Genomic DNA, 13,371 nt, shown 5'->3' on the forward strand with positions numbered 1-13,371 from the left:
ACGTTATCAATGATAAGCGGGTGCGAACGGAGACTCCACTTTCTCCGCAACCAGCGAAGACCGTTTCTGATTGGTTGGTGGCGTATCTAATCGTGGGGAATAAAAGATTAATTAAAAAGTGGATGACATTTGACTCGATGCCATCGAGTAATGGTTTTGATCACGTGTCTGTGTTGATATCTTATTATCATTCACACTTATGTCTTCGTAAACCTTATGCTTTACACTTTACTATACACGACACGAGAGTCAACATTTGGATATCGGAAAACAGAATTGTTCCATTGAACTAACACATATAAAGCTCAAACGACAAAGAAAAAAACGCCTATGCCGAAGCAAAGGACTTTGACCGACTGGTCGCAATACTGGATATCGATCTAGGATTTTTTGTTTATCTCTAAATAATCCTGGTACCGATCTCCCGTCTTCTGTACAGTATCGTACACGATGGTGAACACATGGCAACTGCTTACCGGCGCAGAGCATCAGTGATGGACGAACCACCGCGGCGGAAGGAAGCTAAATGGTCAGTTAGCTCATCTGAATGTTAAAAGGCGAATTTGCAAGCTTCCGAATCTCCAGTGTTAGAACTGTCGCTATCAAACGGTCGGGTGGTATCAAATGGAAGCTTTGCAGCTAGGATTCGACCTATTAGCGGCATTCCAGCGAGTGCTGATGAAAGCCATATCCACCCCCGCAAGATCAGACAGTCCCAGCCTAGAATGGATCCCTCGGAAAGCTATGCCGGAGCGGTTATGGAGGTAAACATACCATCAGACTCCTCCCAGGCGCGACCGGCACCGAAACCAAGACCAACCCAAGCGGGCCAAGCTCTCCGCTTGAACAGGAGCACTGAGAAGACAACACCGAAGGACAGGCCGAGGGAAGACTTGATGATCATGGAGGAGATGGCACGGTCCCACTGTACATTTGTAGTTCGAGAATTAGCCCATATTTTTTAATTGAAGCTTCCGAAGAAATATTCCTTGATGCTTTGGGCAGCAAGTAAATTTGTAAGCTAGTAAACTCGGGAAGAGATGTACCTTCTCGTTAAGCAGAGCCTCGCTGACGGGCTTGGTGGCCCGCGCGAACCGGGTTTCGCTGGAATCGGCCATTGCGAAAAATCTGCAAAATGATTGGTAAGTTGAGAATCATTCCTACTATTTGAATAGAAACAAGTACGTACCTAGGGGTAATAAGAGGAATTGAAGAGGGTAGATGAGGTCGAAAGAGAAGAGTGCAAGGAGTCGGGAGTTGACGAGGAATATCGGGTCGAAGGCGGTGGGGGATTTCGCCGCGGTTTTTTTTCTGTTTGACCGTTCGTTTTTACTTCTTGAGTATACCAACCCCTCCAGTTGCAATCGGTTCGGTTTCACGATGCCTTTACTCGTGGAGGTAAGCTTTGACCTAATCCAAGTCTACGTGTCGGTAGTTCCTTGGCAACTAATGCATGGTTTATCAGCGTCCGCGCTCGTCGCAAGAGGCGCTCCTCCGCCTCGAAAAAGGTAGCGCTTCCCCGAGTACCCAGCTACACGAAGCAGCACGGATTCTAGGACTGGACCTTTCGTTGTGTGAAAGCCACCCGGAAACACACAGAGATGGCAAAATTCAAATTAAGGCCACGCCAAAGGAGGAGTGGGTGCTACGATGGTTGCTTAAGAGACTGAGGTCCGGGAAGAACTACCGCGTGGATCCGGCGTCATTCCTGCTATTGCGACAGCTGATCGAATTGATTTCACCAAAAAACCTGGCGACAATTATGAAAGACCAGAAGTTCTTGTCAATCATTTGCGAGACGATCGCAGACTTGGAGACGGATATTTATGCGACAGTTGGGAATGGGCTATCGATGGATTCGGACTCTAGTCGTACACTGTCTGGCTCTCCTGATGAGCAACATGGAACTCAGGGCATGAAACGAAAGAGAGGCAGTGCAGAGAATGATCCAGATGCCATGGATATCGACAACCCGCCGCAGAACCCCGCCTCGTGCTTCCTCACATTCATCCGCGCACTTGACTGCTTGCATGGAGTAGTGAATCTGGCTCAACGAACGATCGGTACAGATGAGGTTGCCAATTCTCATCTTAAGCTAGCTTTGCGTGGTGATCCTGATGTCGTTGCGTTGTTGCTAGGCCGGGCATTCCAGCTGGCTGCTGTAGCCATGGCCCAATTTACTCGCGCAGGGAAAACAACAGATCTTCAACATTTGATGTATGTGTTTCCAGCAATTCTTGAACTGTGGGAATCGAGGTCTCTCCGTCATGATGATACGGACAACAAAATCAGCAATGATTGCTTTGCGAAGTCCAGTTTTTCCCACGCTCTCCGGCTTCAACTCTGCTTGCGGAACATTAAGCTCGATACCGATGAGAGGGCATATCTGCTTCATTCCGTTGAAAGAATTATTGCCCTCCATGTGCTGCTCCCGGCGCGGGCGGCCTTCTTTGAACGAGGAGGCTCTGGCATTGATTACTCAAAAGACGAACCCGATTGGAGTTCAGTTCAGCCAGTGACCGCTGCATTCCGGCCAATAATCCGCGAGAACTCCAGCGTTCAGGGTACCGCCGATCAGGCCAACGAGGGATCTTTCCACGCCCTTTGGCAGTCAATTGAGCTTCTCCCGGAGCTGTTCGATAATGCTGTACGGGCTGTCCCAAGAGATGATTTCAGACGGCAAACTCATGAAGCTCCGTGGTTGGAAACTTTGTTTGTGGCCGTGGCGGAGCTAGCATTCTCTACTTCGAAAGAAGATGACCCTGAGAACTATTCCTCTCGTTTTGTCTCTGTGCTGGAACAGCTTCTTCGAGTAGCTCTTGAGCGAAACGTTGGCCTATCACTTCACACTGTTCTCACGCACGCGGGCTACACTGGTTTGCTCGAAGAAGGTTTGGAGAAGGTCCAGTGGACTGTCACATCTCTGGTGATCAGCCTCGGTGTGGACATCTTCCTGCCCAACTCCGGACTGCGCGATGCCCGCAAGCTTCTTGAGGCTCTACTTGGCAAAATTCTTCTTGAGTGGCGTAACGAGGGTTCCGGCGGGACTGATAACTATAACATTATCAAGAATGACATAGCAATCCCGTTGTTGCGTGGTTTTGCAGCCGCAAGAGATTTGCCATCTTTCGTGGAGATGTGGCATAATCAGCTCGTTATTTTCCAGGGAGCTCGAGCTCTAGATAAGGATCTACCCATGTTCTCGGTCTGGGAAGACGACGATCTCTGTGATACGTACAGTGATGTGATCCGAACGAGCCTCATCGCCTCAACCCTGGCAACTCAAATGCAAACTGCTGCGGTAAAGATCAGGGCGGAAGATGGCAAAATTTCCAATGATCCCGAGTCATATGCGAAGATTGTCATCATGGAAGCTAGCTCCCGCGGAAGGGCACTTCAGTTCGCCGATTCCGAGAAGACAATGGCCTCCATTTTGGAGACATTGACTTCCACACTTTCTTCAAAGCAAAGCTTGCATTGGCGCTGGCGCTTATGGCGTTTTGTTCGTAATATCTTGCAAAACAGCCTCCACTCCCATGACAATGCCCTGGGTCAAGCAGCACAGTCCCTTGTCGTTTCAGCTTCGAAAACTGTGCATCGCAACCACAAGAATCTGGCCAAGGCGCCTCTTGCCCCATTAGAGTCTTGGGAGGCCTACAGATTTGCTTTGGTTTCCGTCCAGGGAAAACTTAATGAGGAGCAGCTAGATGCTTTCAAGGCTATTTCCCAGGATATCATAAGCCTTGTGGCCTCTGTATCCCGTGAGGATGCTCATAAGTCGATGGAGGTGCCTTGGAATGGCCGGATCGACACTCTCAATTCTGCGTCTAATCTGGCTTTAGCCTATATCCTCGCACTGATCAGGGTTCCAGAGATCTGGCAGCACATCACGACCGATGATCGATCGCGTCTTTTCGACCAACTTCTATCTCTGGCTGCTGCACAATACCATCCCACATCGTTGCCTCTAGAAGGTGTGGTAGATGATGCTCGGTTCCTACAGGCATGGGCGAGTGTCGTGTGCCACGAGTATCTGCTCAACGTCCCATGCCTTGTGCCTGATCTGACGCTTCTTCTTAACAAACGCATCGAGCAAGATTCTTCCGATCGTCGTATCTATGTGGAAAGCTTGCAAAGAATCCCGACTGCTTTGATCACTCGCGGTTTGAGAACCGCTGTTCTGGACAAGCTGCACGATGTATTGGTCCAGCAGGATAGCACACCCGAAGTTACTCTTGGAATATTGACTATGATGGCAAAGTTGGCCGCCATGCCAAAGTGTGATGCCAACATTACTGGTGAATGGGAACCAATTTGGACTGCTGCCCGGGCCATCTCCCTTGCAGGCACTGAGCTGGATCTTCAGATCATGAAGTCATTCAGAAGCTTGTATCGTGCAATCCTTGCCAAGTTGCTGGCTCTCGTGAAGGACGATCGGCCCGATACTTTCAAGAAGTTGTTCGCCAGAGTCTCCAAGCAGGCCGGCAAGCTGCGACAGATCGACCGTGACTCCATGCCTTGTTTCCTCTTGCGTCTGACATTGTCGGAGCTCTGGGTGCACCGCGCGAAGTTACAAAAAGTCATCTCTGAAGACGAGCTGGCCTCTTGTCGCCAACGTCTTTTTGGTCTTGTGCTGGCGGATATGAAATCTGTCAAGGACCAATGCAGAAAGCAAAAGTTGGAAGAAACCATTACCCTCATTAAGACGATTGATGCACTAGAGGACTTTGAGGATCTTGCAACAAACCACATCGAAGTGGAGAAGTTCCTGTCCAAGATCGAGCATTACATGGAGATGTCGATCGACTCAGAACCGTCTCGGTTGATCCGCCGTCGTCTTCTTGCCACCAAGGGACCTGAACGAAGCATCACCGAACCGGTCTTGCAATGTGCTGAGACCATCACACTTCAGTCACTCTATGCCGAGGACCAACAGCTCTTCATCCGGGCTACCACTGAGCGTTTCCGCTCCATGACCACTGCGAGACTCACTCAATCAATCCGTGAGGTCCGCGAGCTCGGCCTGACCGGCAGCAACGCAGCGTACCGCATCCTCGTCATCTACCTCGCCATCATTTCGCTCCCCGCCGTCGAGGACAAAGATAGCGACGTCGCACGCGAATTATCCCTCGTGTGCGCATCTCTAACAGATGCAATGACCCACAGCACTTCAATTGAGCAATTCACCTTCGCAATGGAGAGTCTCGCCCTCCTCCTCCGCGTGCACACCCGTGCCCTCGCCCAATGCAACACCGATGCCATACTGGCTGCAATCGCCGCCTCCGCCTCAAGAGTCGGCCCGCGCATCTCACCCGAGTACGCGCCTACAATCTTCACCCGTCTCTGTCGCCTAATGGGCATTGTCCTGAGTGTCCAGCGTCTCAAGATCGGCGGCCGCCTCCACCTAGTCGTCCCAGCCATGCAGCGTCTCCTAAGCTGCCTCTTCGCACGCTCTCGGAAACGCTCCCGCTCTCGCACCCAAGCCTCCCTCTCCCAGCCGTTCTGGCTTGCTCCCCTCGAAGCCTCGCATACATCTTCCTACACCCGCCTCCTTACTACTCTCAGCGACCCCACCGTGTCCGCCGTCCTCCGGCCTCAGTCCGGTTCTTCGCGCGATGCTCTCATCGATGAGACTAAGAAAGCCAAGCGTATTGCAGGCCAGCACCTCCAGTATGTCGTCATGGAGTACGCGCAGTGTTCGCTGCGTGGATCTCTCTTGCCGGAGGTCAAGGCTGCTTTGATGCCGGGTATGTATGCTGCGCTGGATGTGATGTCTAAGGAGTCGATGCGTGCGCTCAATGCTGGACTTGATGTGTCTGGACGGGCTATCTTCAAGTCACTTTATGATGACTACGTGAGGTTTGGAAAGTGGAATAAGGCATGATTGTATTTTTTTTTGTTTTCTTTTGTTCTGCATTATCCGGTGTATCGATTTGATTTTTATTACTTGAAGAGGGTGGTCATATTTTCTTGTACCATATTTTCTACTTAGAGTTATGATATCCCCGAATGCAAATGCTTGTTCTGAAGTTCTAGATTTGTAGAGAGCCTCCTATTTCCAATCCCGTGCTTAGGTGGAAGGGATGTGTATGTATGCAATCACGTATGAAATGTGTTATTCTACCAGGGAATTCTGCTTGCATTGATTCAATATATGAATTTCAAAAATTCACTAGGGTGAAGATATCTAAGTGGGGTATCATTAAGTGGTGATCGTAAATCATGTAGGGAGCAAAAAGGCAGATAAGAAACCATCGATCAGACAGTTTCTAATCATATCATCGAGGTCTGGAAATGTTGTGGACTCATGCACGGCACTGAGACATTTCCCATGGCTGGAATGCGCGAAGTATGAGAGCCATTGGAAGGTGAAACAACCATACCAGACGAGATCTGGTGTTCGGTATTGCCGATCGGGGTTTCGGGGATAGACGTATCCAGATGCACGCCATTGTGGCCGCTGTGGGTGAGACACCCCACACAAGCGCAATCCATGCCGCATTGGCAACTGCCTGTGATGTCGGAGCAGGCGGAGGGTATTCCGACAGGATACTCCAGAGTATAGTACTCTGAAGGGTGCATTAGCTGTTGGTTCATTTGGTGCGTCGTCTGAGGAGAGGAATAGCCACTTGGCATGGTCGAGTTGGGGTCAGAGTATGAATCGTAGACATTTTGGTTTTGGTGCATGCCATTATCCATAGGGGACTGTTGATGCATGTAAAGGGTCAAGGGTGTTGGAGCAGTAGTGGAAGGGTAGGACTGCATTTGATAAGGAGTCGCAATAGCTTCAGGCGTATGCTCGTCGCCGTCAAAGGTCATCATGACACCCATTTCTTGAACATGCTGGCGAGTCGTGTTGTTGAAGGGGTGAGCCGCACAGCCTAGACACTGGCAATCCTCTCCACATTTGCAATCATGACAACCATCGCCAGATGTTGCTGCTGGGGCATAGTTATTTTGTGAATGGGTGCCGAACTGAGCTATGGAACTTTGAGGGATTCCAAGCCCATTCATCAGGTCTTGATATGAGGCAGAAGATACATTTGGCGCGTAATTTCCCATGTAAAATTGCGGGCTTTGAACAGTCTGCAGTCCGAAAGGCTGCATAAAAGATGCTTGCGTAGAAGCCATGGAGTTTCCCCATGATGATTGTTGGGGGAAGTTCGAGTATGACATGCCGTTCCAGGCATTAGATTGCTCTGGCTTCGATTGCTGTCCATTCGAGTGAGTGGGTGCTACAGAAGCACTCGCTTTCGCACCACAACATGACCCTCCAGCGCTCGGGGCCACTGGTGGAACAGGTGGAGGCGTTGGTTTCCGTGAACAGCAACTTGCCTTTGGTGGCGTGTCATTGGTGGAATCCTGGGCAGGTGCGGCTGAGTAGGTGCCGTTGGGATTAGGAGAATGGTTTCCGTTAAGATCGGGCTGGTGTTGAGGAAGACCAGCCAGGTAATTAGGTGCCCCATCCTCCAATTTAAGCTTGTCTGGTATGGCTTCCAGGGCCTTGGCAATCTTCTCTGGTGCCGCATGAATATGGCTCTGTCTTCTTGTCGACTTCTGGACTTTACCTGGCGCCGGCGATGCGACGTGGGGCACTGAAGCGGGGGTTGATTGATCTGACTCATTTGGGGTCGCAGGTACTTTGTAGAGCGGTCGGCAAACGCAGGATGAACCTAGTGAAAAGGTTAATATAGTCCGAGCGAAGAATCGAAATTCCTTACCTTTCGGGATCCGGACCATCAATGCAAAGGTTTTCTGACAACTGCAAGTACCTTTGGGATGAGGGCACTTGGCCAAGGGTCGCCCAGCCTTGGGTACCTTCATCATCAGCCGGTCAAAGTGCTGACATTTGGACGATCGATGACCACGAATACATGGTTCGCTATGTACGGACAAATCAGTGGGTGTCAATTTGAATTCCGGTGATCGATATCCTACCAGGACCACTTGGCACCTTCTTCGTCAAGAGGCATCTTGCAAATGTAAGTAACCGAATGAGCGTGAGATGACGAGGTCGATATGGGAACGTCGTGAGCGCCGTTTCGCGGTGTTACCGCTTATGGTTATGCTGTTTCGATGCTCGACTAGGCCTTGCCTTGTGCAATGTATTGGGTTATTTCTCGGTATAAGAGGTAATCATGCCATATGCGACAAGATTGAATCGTGTAGGTTGAGCGGGGTTGCGGGAATCAAAAGGTCAGATCTTTCGGAGTCTCGAGCGGAACAGACCGGGGGTCGGGGTCATCGGTGACGACCACTCCAGCGGTACTGGAACCACGTAACTGGATAATTTGATAGAAGAAATCAAAGATTAAAAGATCACAAGTTTTTTAGAGTAACAGAGTATAAGAGTAAAAGAAGTGGAAAGTCAAAAACTCGAACAATGACAGGATGAATGCGGGGATGGCTTACCTAATCCCTTAGCCTCACTTTAGATTTGAAGCTCCAACATTGATTGCTTTTTGTATTGAACAACACAATGTCTCCCACGGTGAGCGAGGGCGCACAGCCTGAGAACAACACTCGATCCATTTTCACTGTTCCTCCTCCAATTAAACGTCTCTTCGACAAGTTCCCTTTGGCCACCTATCCTGAAAACGACATTCCGCAACGTTCTCCGTCCCGACGACAAGATAATCAATTGTTTGTCTTCATTGAGCCTAAAAATGCGCGCCATGGTCGCCCCTCATTCAATCCCCAATGTCTCAAATGGCAGGTTCGTTGCGAATCTCTTACAAGCTTTTCACATCATACTGATTCCTAGTCATTCTAGGCGTACCTGAAATTCGTTGGCGTTGACTTCGAGATCACCCCGTCTAACAACCACGCATCACCCACTGGCGCCCTACCTTTCCTGCTTCCAGCTCTTCCTACCAATGCTCCGGATGCAGTTCCTTCACACAAGCTTCAAAAATGGGCCATTGAACAAGTTCATTGCGAGGAGGAGCAGCAATTGAACCTACGCTTCGAAGTCTACGCCTCTCTCCTAGACCACCGGATACGCAATGCATGGGTATGTATCGGAGTGTCTTTTGTGACCATAACTATAGTGCAACTGCTGATCTAATTCACAATAGTTATACATGCTGTATCTGGACAGTGAGAACTTCAATGCCGTAGCCCGCCGGCTTTACGTGATCCCGTCAAGCACAAATACACTCGTCCGCTCCGCCCTTGGATTCCAGCTCCAGAAGGCCGCCCGCGATGAGCTCCTCAAGTCATCATCGTACGTTGATGTTGCAGAACTGGAAGGCGACGCAGCCAGCGCATTTCAGGCACTATCTGCACTGCTCGGCGAGGACGACCACTTCTTCGGCCGGCCAAACCCCGGCCTCTTCGATGCCAGCGTTTTCGCCTACACACATCTGATCCTAGACGAGGGGATGGGTTGGAAGCGTAATCGATTGGCACAGCTGCTCCGAGGGCATACCAACCTTGTACAACACCGGGAAAGACTTTTGGGCTTTTTCTAGACTTGTTTTATTATCTACTACCCTGGATCCGGCGAAAATCATCTGAATAATATCTACTTTGATCACCGTGACGCCATTCTCTGTACTATATCACGCTATGCTATAGCTTCTGAAAACATACTCCAAACCACACTTTGATCCCAATCCATTTTTTCGCCCGCACGCCCAGCATCTCTCCCAATTGCTCATCCACCGCCCTCTCCAGAACATCGGCTTCACTTTTCTCGACCAAGCGTGCTACTTGGAACCCGGCCGCTTCAGCTGCTGCTAGCACCTCCGGAATAGAGTGACAATAACTCGTAGGCCGGATCTTAACCCCAGTCTGCGGATCCGTAAACCCAGCCTGACTGAGTGCCCCCATCTCCGCGTGCATATTTGTCACGAGCAAATACGCCCTGGATTGCATAATCCCAGAGGCATTCTCGAAGAACTTTTTCAACGGAATGTGTTCAAGCACAAGTGTAGAGATGACCCCAGCTGCGCCAGACTGTAGGAAAGTAGGAAGTAGCGCCTTATCCGAGATCGGCTTCAGGAGATCAAAAACGTCCAGCGAAACTGTGATGTCCTTATTCCCACTGACAGATTGAATCGCTGTCTTCGCAACTTCCAACATCCCCGGTGAAGCATCGACGCCGGCAACTTCAACTTGCCGTGTAAAGCATGCCCCGGGAATTGAGCATTTCTGCGCTGTGGATATAGCATTCAACAGTTGAATTGTATTTCTACCGGTTCCACATCCCAGATCTACTATCTTGAGCTGATCCGTCTGTGATTGGAACTGGCTACTCACGAGTTCCAGGAACCGGGGAAGCAGCACACGCATCTCGATGGTGTCGAGGTTTTGGAGGAAATTCCCATCTTTATCGTAGATCTGCATATTTAAGTATGAGGGTGAGTTGAAGAGTGGAGACAGACGGGACTTACCTCTGCCCATTTATCGTATGCCTCTACCGTCCCGATATACTTCACTGACTGATTATCTTGAGTGCTGCGATTTTCAGCTAGCATTTCTTGGATTGTTGGCATGTTCAGTAATTGAATTGTCTGATTTTGTCTTGGTGATGCTCAAGGTTACGCAAAAAGCGGAGAGATATATACTCCACCACTCATCTGGGTGTGGACTAAATCCCGACATTGACTCACTTTGAGTCACCGGATAAGCCAAGATGTCCCAAGAGCCAAGGTTTACCTAAAATCACACTTTCCAAGCATCCAAATCTTAGACCCTTCAAGAGAGTGTGTTTACAATTCCAAGCCCTAGAGGGTTGCACTATCAGGACACATCTAAGGAGGAAATGACACCGAGTTCAAATGTTTCCCATCTTCCATGAATCTTTCTCTTCGACACCCGCGAACCTTGAAACATTACTTCCGTCTTTCTTATCAAATGGACCTTCTATGGTTTACTACCTTCTTCTTCTCTTTGGTCATTTCGTGATATACCACTTCCCACGCAAGAAATCAATATATATCGCTTCGGCAGTTGCAACCCTGAATTGGTATACAAGTGTGATAACATTCAAACTATAGGACAATATCCAGATATTCTTAGTCGTACATAAAGTCTAATAGGCAGCAGGAAGATGAGCTGTTGAGGTAAGGAATTCTCTACCTCAGAGTCCCCTTCTTCACTGGAAGTTGGCAAAGCAACCTTGAAACAAACTTAACCCTTGATGGGCCTTGGGTAGGAACGGTTCTCTTGGAAACCCGCCTGAACCACCTCAATTCTACGGAACACTACAGAAAAAAGCAAGGGTTGAGTATTGGGTCATCACATTCAAGGTTCTACCTAGGTAAATAGTCACAAAAAAATTCGTTCACGATCATGCCGCCATCAGAGACAGAGGAGGAAAAGGAGATGCTAAGATCTTGGGGAGTCGACAAAATTCCGGAATTGGAGGATGAAAGAACAGACGAAAGGAAAGAAAATGCAAAAGTCAAAAACATCTGTGTAGCAACATCTGTCGAGTCAAATCAAATATCCAGGGTTCGGGAGATAACGTCAAGTCTTGTCCACATAACCACGCCGTACCGGACGGGACGTAAAGCTCGTGAAGAATCGAACATGCAAAGGCTTGAAGGGAACAAAAGGGCTGAAGAGAAGAAAAAAGCGGAGAAAAAAAGGGATGTGAGGGAGTGAGGAGAAAGGAAGAGGGGAAATCGCAACCACAATGCGGCCCTGTCACATGATACATCTTGTCCAGACTGACTCGGAAAGTCGCCGTCATCAGTAAACCGTTGCTCCGAACGGAGCCGTCTCTTTAAGATCCTCCACCAGATCTTCAACATTGTTCAAGTACCTCCCCAGCATCGCCTGCTTCTCATCCGTCGTTCGAGTATCCCGAAGCATCTTCCCACCGCCCGCGGAGGTATGTGAGCTCTGCGACATTGGTCTCGACGAAATCTTACTCGGACTGCGCTGCAGGCCGGGTGGGGGACTAGCGCTTGCGCCACGTCCCAGAATCGGAGTCTCGGGCATAAGGTAGAAATACAAGAACTCGACCAGCTTTAATTTGACCTCGCGCGAGGTGGCGCGCTGCTTGAATAGAGATGTCACGGTGAGAAGACCGTCCAGGTCTTCAAAAGTGCGTGTATTGGTGGGACAGTCTAGTAGGGCTGTGACGAGGGTGAGCAGGGTGGCGGATTGGATGGCTGGGCAGTTGATTGGGTCGAGGAGGTCGAGGAGGAGGTTCATGTAGATTTCGCGAGCGAAGAGTGTACGAGATGGTGGGTGGAGGAGAAGAGCGCCTTGGATTAAGTCGAGGGTGCAGACTATCAACATATCGTTTGTACCGTTGCTGCCGCGGCCGAGGAGGTGTTCGAGGCAGGATACGAGGCGCATTGCGACTGTGTGTTGTTAGTTGGTTGATTTAGTTTTTTTATATTTTTTTTTATATGCGGTTGTTTTGCATATGATGGATAGGATCCATTAATTCAAAGCGGGTATCAAAATTTGAAACGCACCATTCCATTGAAATCCATCTTGAATTTTGTAAAATTCCCGAAAAGCCGGGTCATCTCGTAGTTCGGATAGTGCCTTTGGTACGGGTTGCGATTCCGTGGTCAAGTAAGATCTTCTCCGATCGGATGTGGACTTCGGCTTTGAGAGGCAGATTTGGGCAAGTAGACCCTCGACCTGTCGCAAGCCCTTGCGGACCTTGCTAGGCTCGTATGAGGAGAGATAATCGAATGAATGAGCCAGTAAATTCTCCATGAGGGGTTTAGAAAGAAAAGTTGGAAAGAAAAACAACAAATGTAATAAAAAAGAAAAGAGGCTGAAGCTCTTTAACAAACTTTCAGCTGAACATTTCAAAATCGACCAAAAGTGGTCCGTGATTCGCGATGAGGTCAGTCATGCGGATCTGAAGTAAATAAAGTAAATAAAGGGCGGTTGCCCCAGACAACCCCCTTGGATTGATCTGCCATCAGCAGTTGAAGGTTATTTGTCTGACATTAGAAAAACCGGTTTTATGATCTGGGGTTTAACTATTCTTGTTCTTGTTCTTGTTTCAGTCTTATCTATATATATTCTAGACTCTGATATCAGACTCTGATATCATTGAAGTATGGAAAACCAGTAAAAAAAAAAATTGTTGGAAAAAATTTGGTTGCCATAGCATGCTTCTCTTTCACCGTTGCAAGGCGTCAAACAATACTAAGCCCAAGGGATTGTTGACGCCAGGGTACTTGGTTTTTTAAATATTGTTCTCCCCACTTCCTGCAAGGTGACTGGTAAAATGTGATATGTTCTTTCTCATCACACGTGTATCTCCCTTTATCCCGGTGATAAGGCATCCATGGATTTCTGTCTAAGCAACCGATGGCATTGTCCAGATTAGGTTTGGCTTAGTCAACTGGCGGTCGCGCATTGAGATTCACTTCGAATTGGATGACTTGA

The 13,371-nt window shown here is 49.0% G+C and overlaps 6 protein-coding genes across 6 annotated transcripts; 2 read left to right on the plus strand and 4 right to left on the minus strand.

Moving 5' to 3' along the window:
* Positions 1 to 468: 468 nt before the first annotated feature.
* Positions 469 to 1,118, minus strand: N7520_009753 (MICOS complex subunit MIC10; the record flags this gene model as incomplete). The annotated part of the gene is made up of 3 exons (XM_057143687.1): positions 469 to 522; positions 775 to 925; positions 1,047 to 1,118. 3 exons carry the CDS (start codon positions 1,116 to 1,118, stop codon positions 473 to 475), a joined length of 273 nt encoding a protein of 90 aa, XP_056992975.1. The 3' UTR covers positions 469 to 472.
* Positions 1,119 to 1,380: 262 nt separating this feature from the next.
* Positions 1,381 to 5,884, plus strand: N7520_009754 (ribosome biogenesis protein URB2; the record flags this gene model as incomplete). Its single annotated transcript, XM_057143688.1, has 2 exons — positions 1,381 to 1,398; positions 1,466 to 5,884. 2 exons carry the CDS (start codon positions 1,381 to 1,383, stop codon positions 5,882 to 5,884), a joined length of 4,437 nt encoding a protein of 1,478 aa, XP_056992976.1.
* Positions 5,885 to 6,273: 389 nt separating this feature from the next.
* On the minus strand, positions 6,274 to 7,973 carry N7520_009755 (copper fist DNA-binding domain-containing protein; the record flags this gene model as incomplete). The annotated part of the gene is made up of 3 exons (XM_057143689.1): positions 6,274 to 7,673; positions 7,722 to 7,882; positions 7,939 to 7,973. 3 exons carry the CDS (start codon positions 7,971 to 7,973, stop codon positions 6,274 to 6,276), a joined length of 1,596 nt encoding a protein of 531 aa, XP_056992977.1.
* Positions 7,974 to 8,479: 506 nt separating this feature from the next.
* On the plus strand, positions 8,480 to 9,473 carry N7520_009756 (putative mitochondrial outer membrane protein (Sam35); the record flags this gene model as incomplete). Its single annotated transcript, XM_057143690.1, has 3 exons — positions 8,480 to 8,716; positions 8,774 to 9,013; positions 9,078 to 9,473. 3 exons carry the CDS (start codon positions 8,480 to 8,482, stop codon positions 9,471 to 9,473), a joined length of 873 nt encoding a protein of 290 aa, XP_056992978.1.
* Positions 9,474 to 9,573: 100 nt separating this feature from the next.
* Positions 9,574 to 10,499, minus strand: N7520_009757 (class I SAM-dependent DNA methyltransferase; the record flags this gene model as incomplete). The annotated part of the gene is made up of 2 exons (XM_057143691.1): positions 9,574 to 10,344; positions 10,398 to 10,499. The coding sequence occupies 2 exons, from the start codon at positions 10,497 to 10,499 to the stop codon at positions 9,574 to 9,576; spliced, it is 873 nt and encodes a 290-aa protein (XP_056992979.1).
* Positions 10,500 to 11,700: 1,201 nt separating this feature from the next.
* N7520_009758 (cell division control protein 14) lies at positions 11,701 to 12,687 on the minus strand (the record flags this gene model as incomplete). The annotated part of the gene is made up of 2 exons (XM_057143692.1): positions 11,701 to 12,320; positions 12,438 to 12,687. 2 exons carry the CDS (start codon positions 12,685 to 12,687, stop codon positions 11,701 to 11,703), a joined length of 870 nt encoding a protein of 289 aa, XP_056992980.1.
* Positions 12,688 to 13,371: the final 684 nt, after the last annotated feature.

Source organism: Penicillium odoratum (genome assembly GCF_028828045.1).
Source record: "Penicillium odoratum strain IBT 22623 chromosome Unknown utg000006l_segment0_segment0, whole genome shotgun sequence".
NCBI lineage: Eukaryota > Fungi > Ascomycota > Eurotiomycetes > Eurotiales > Aspergillaceae > Penicillium > Penicillium odoratum.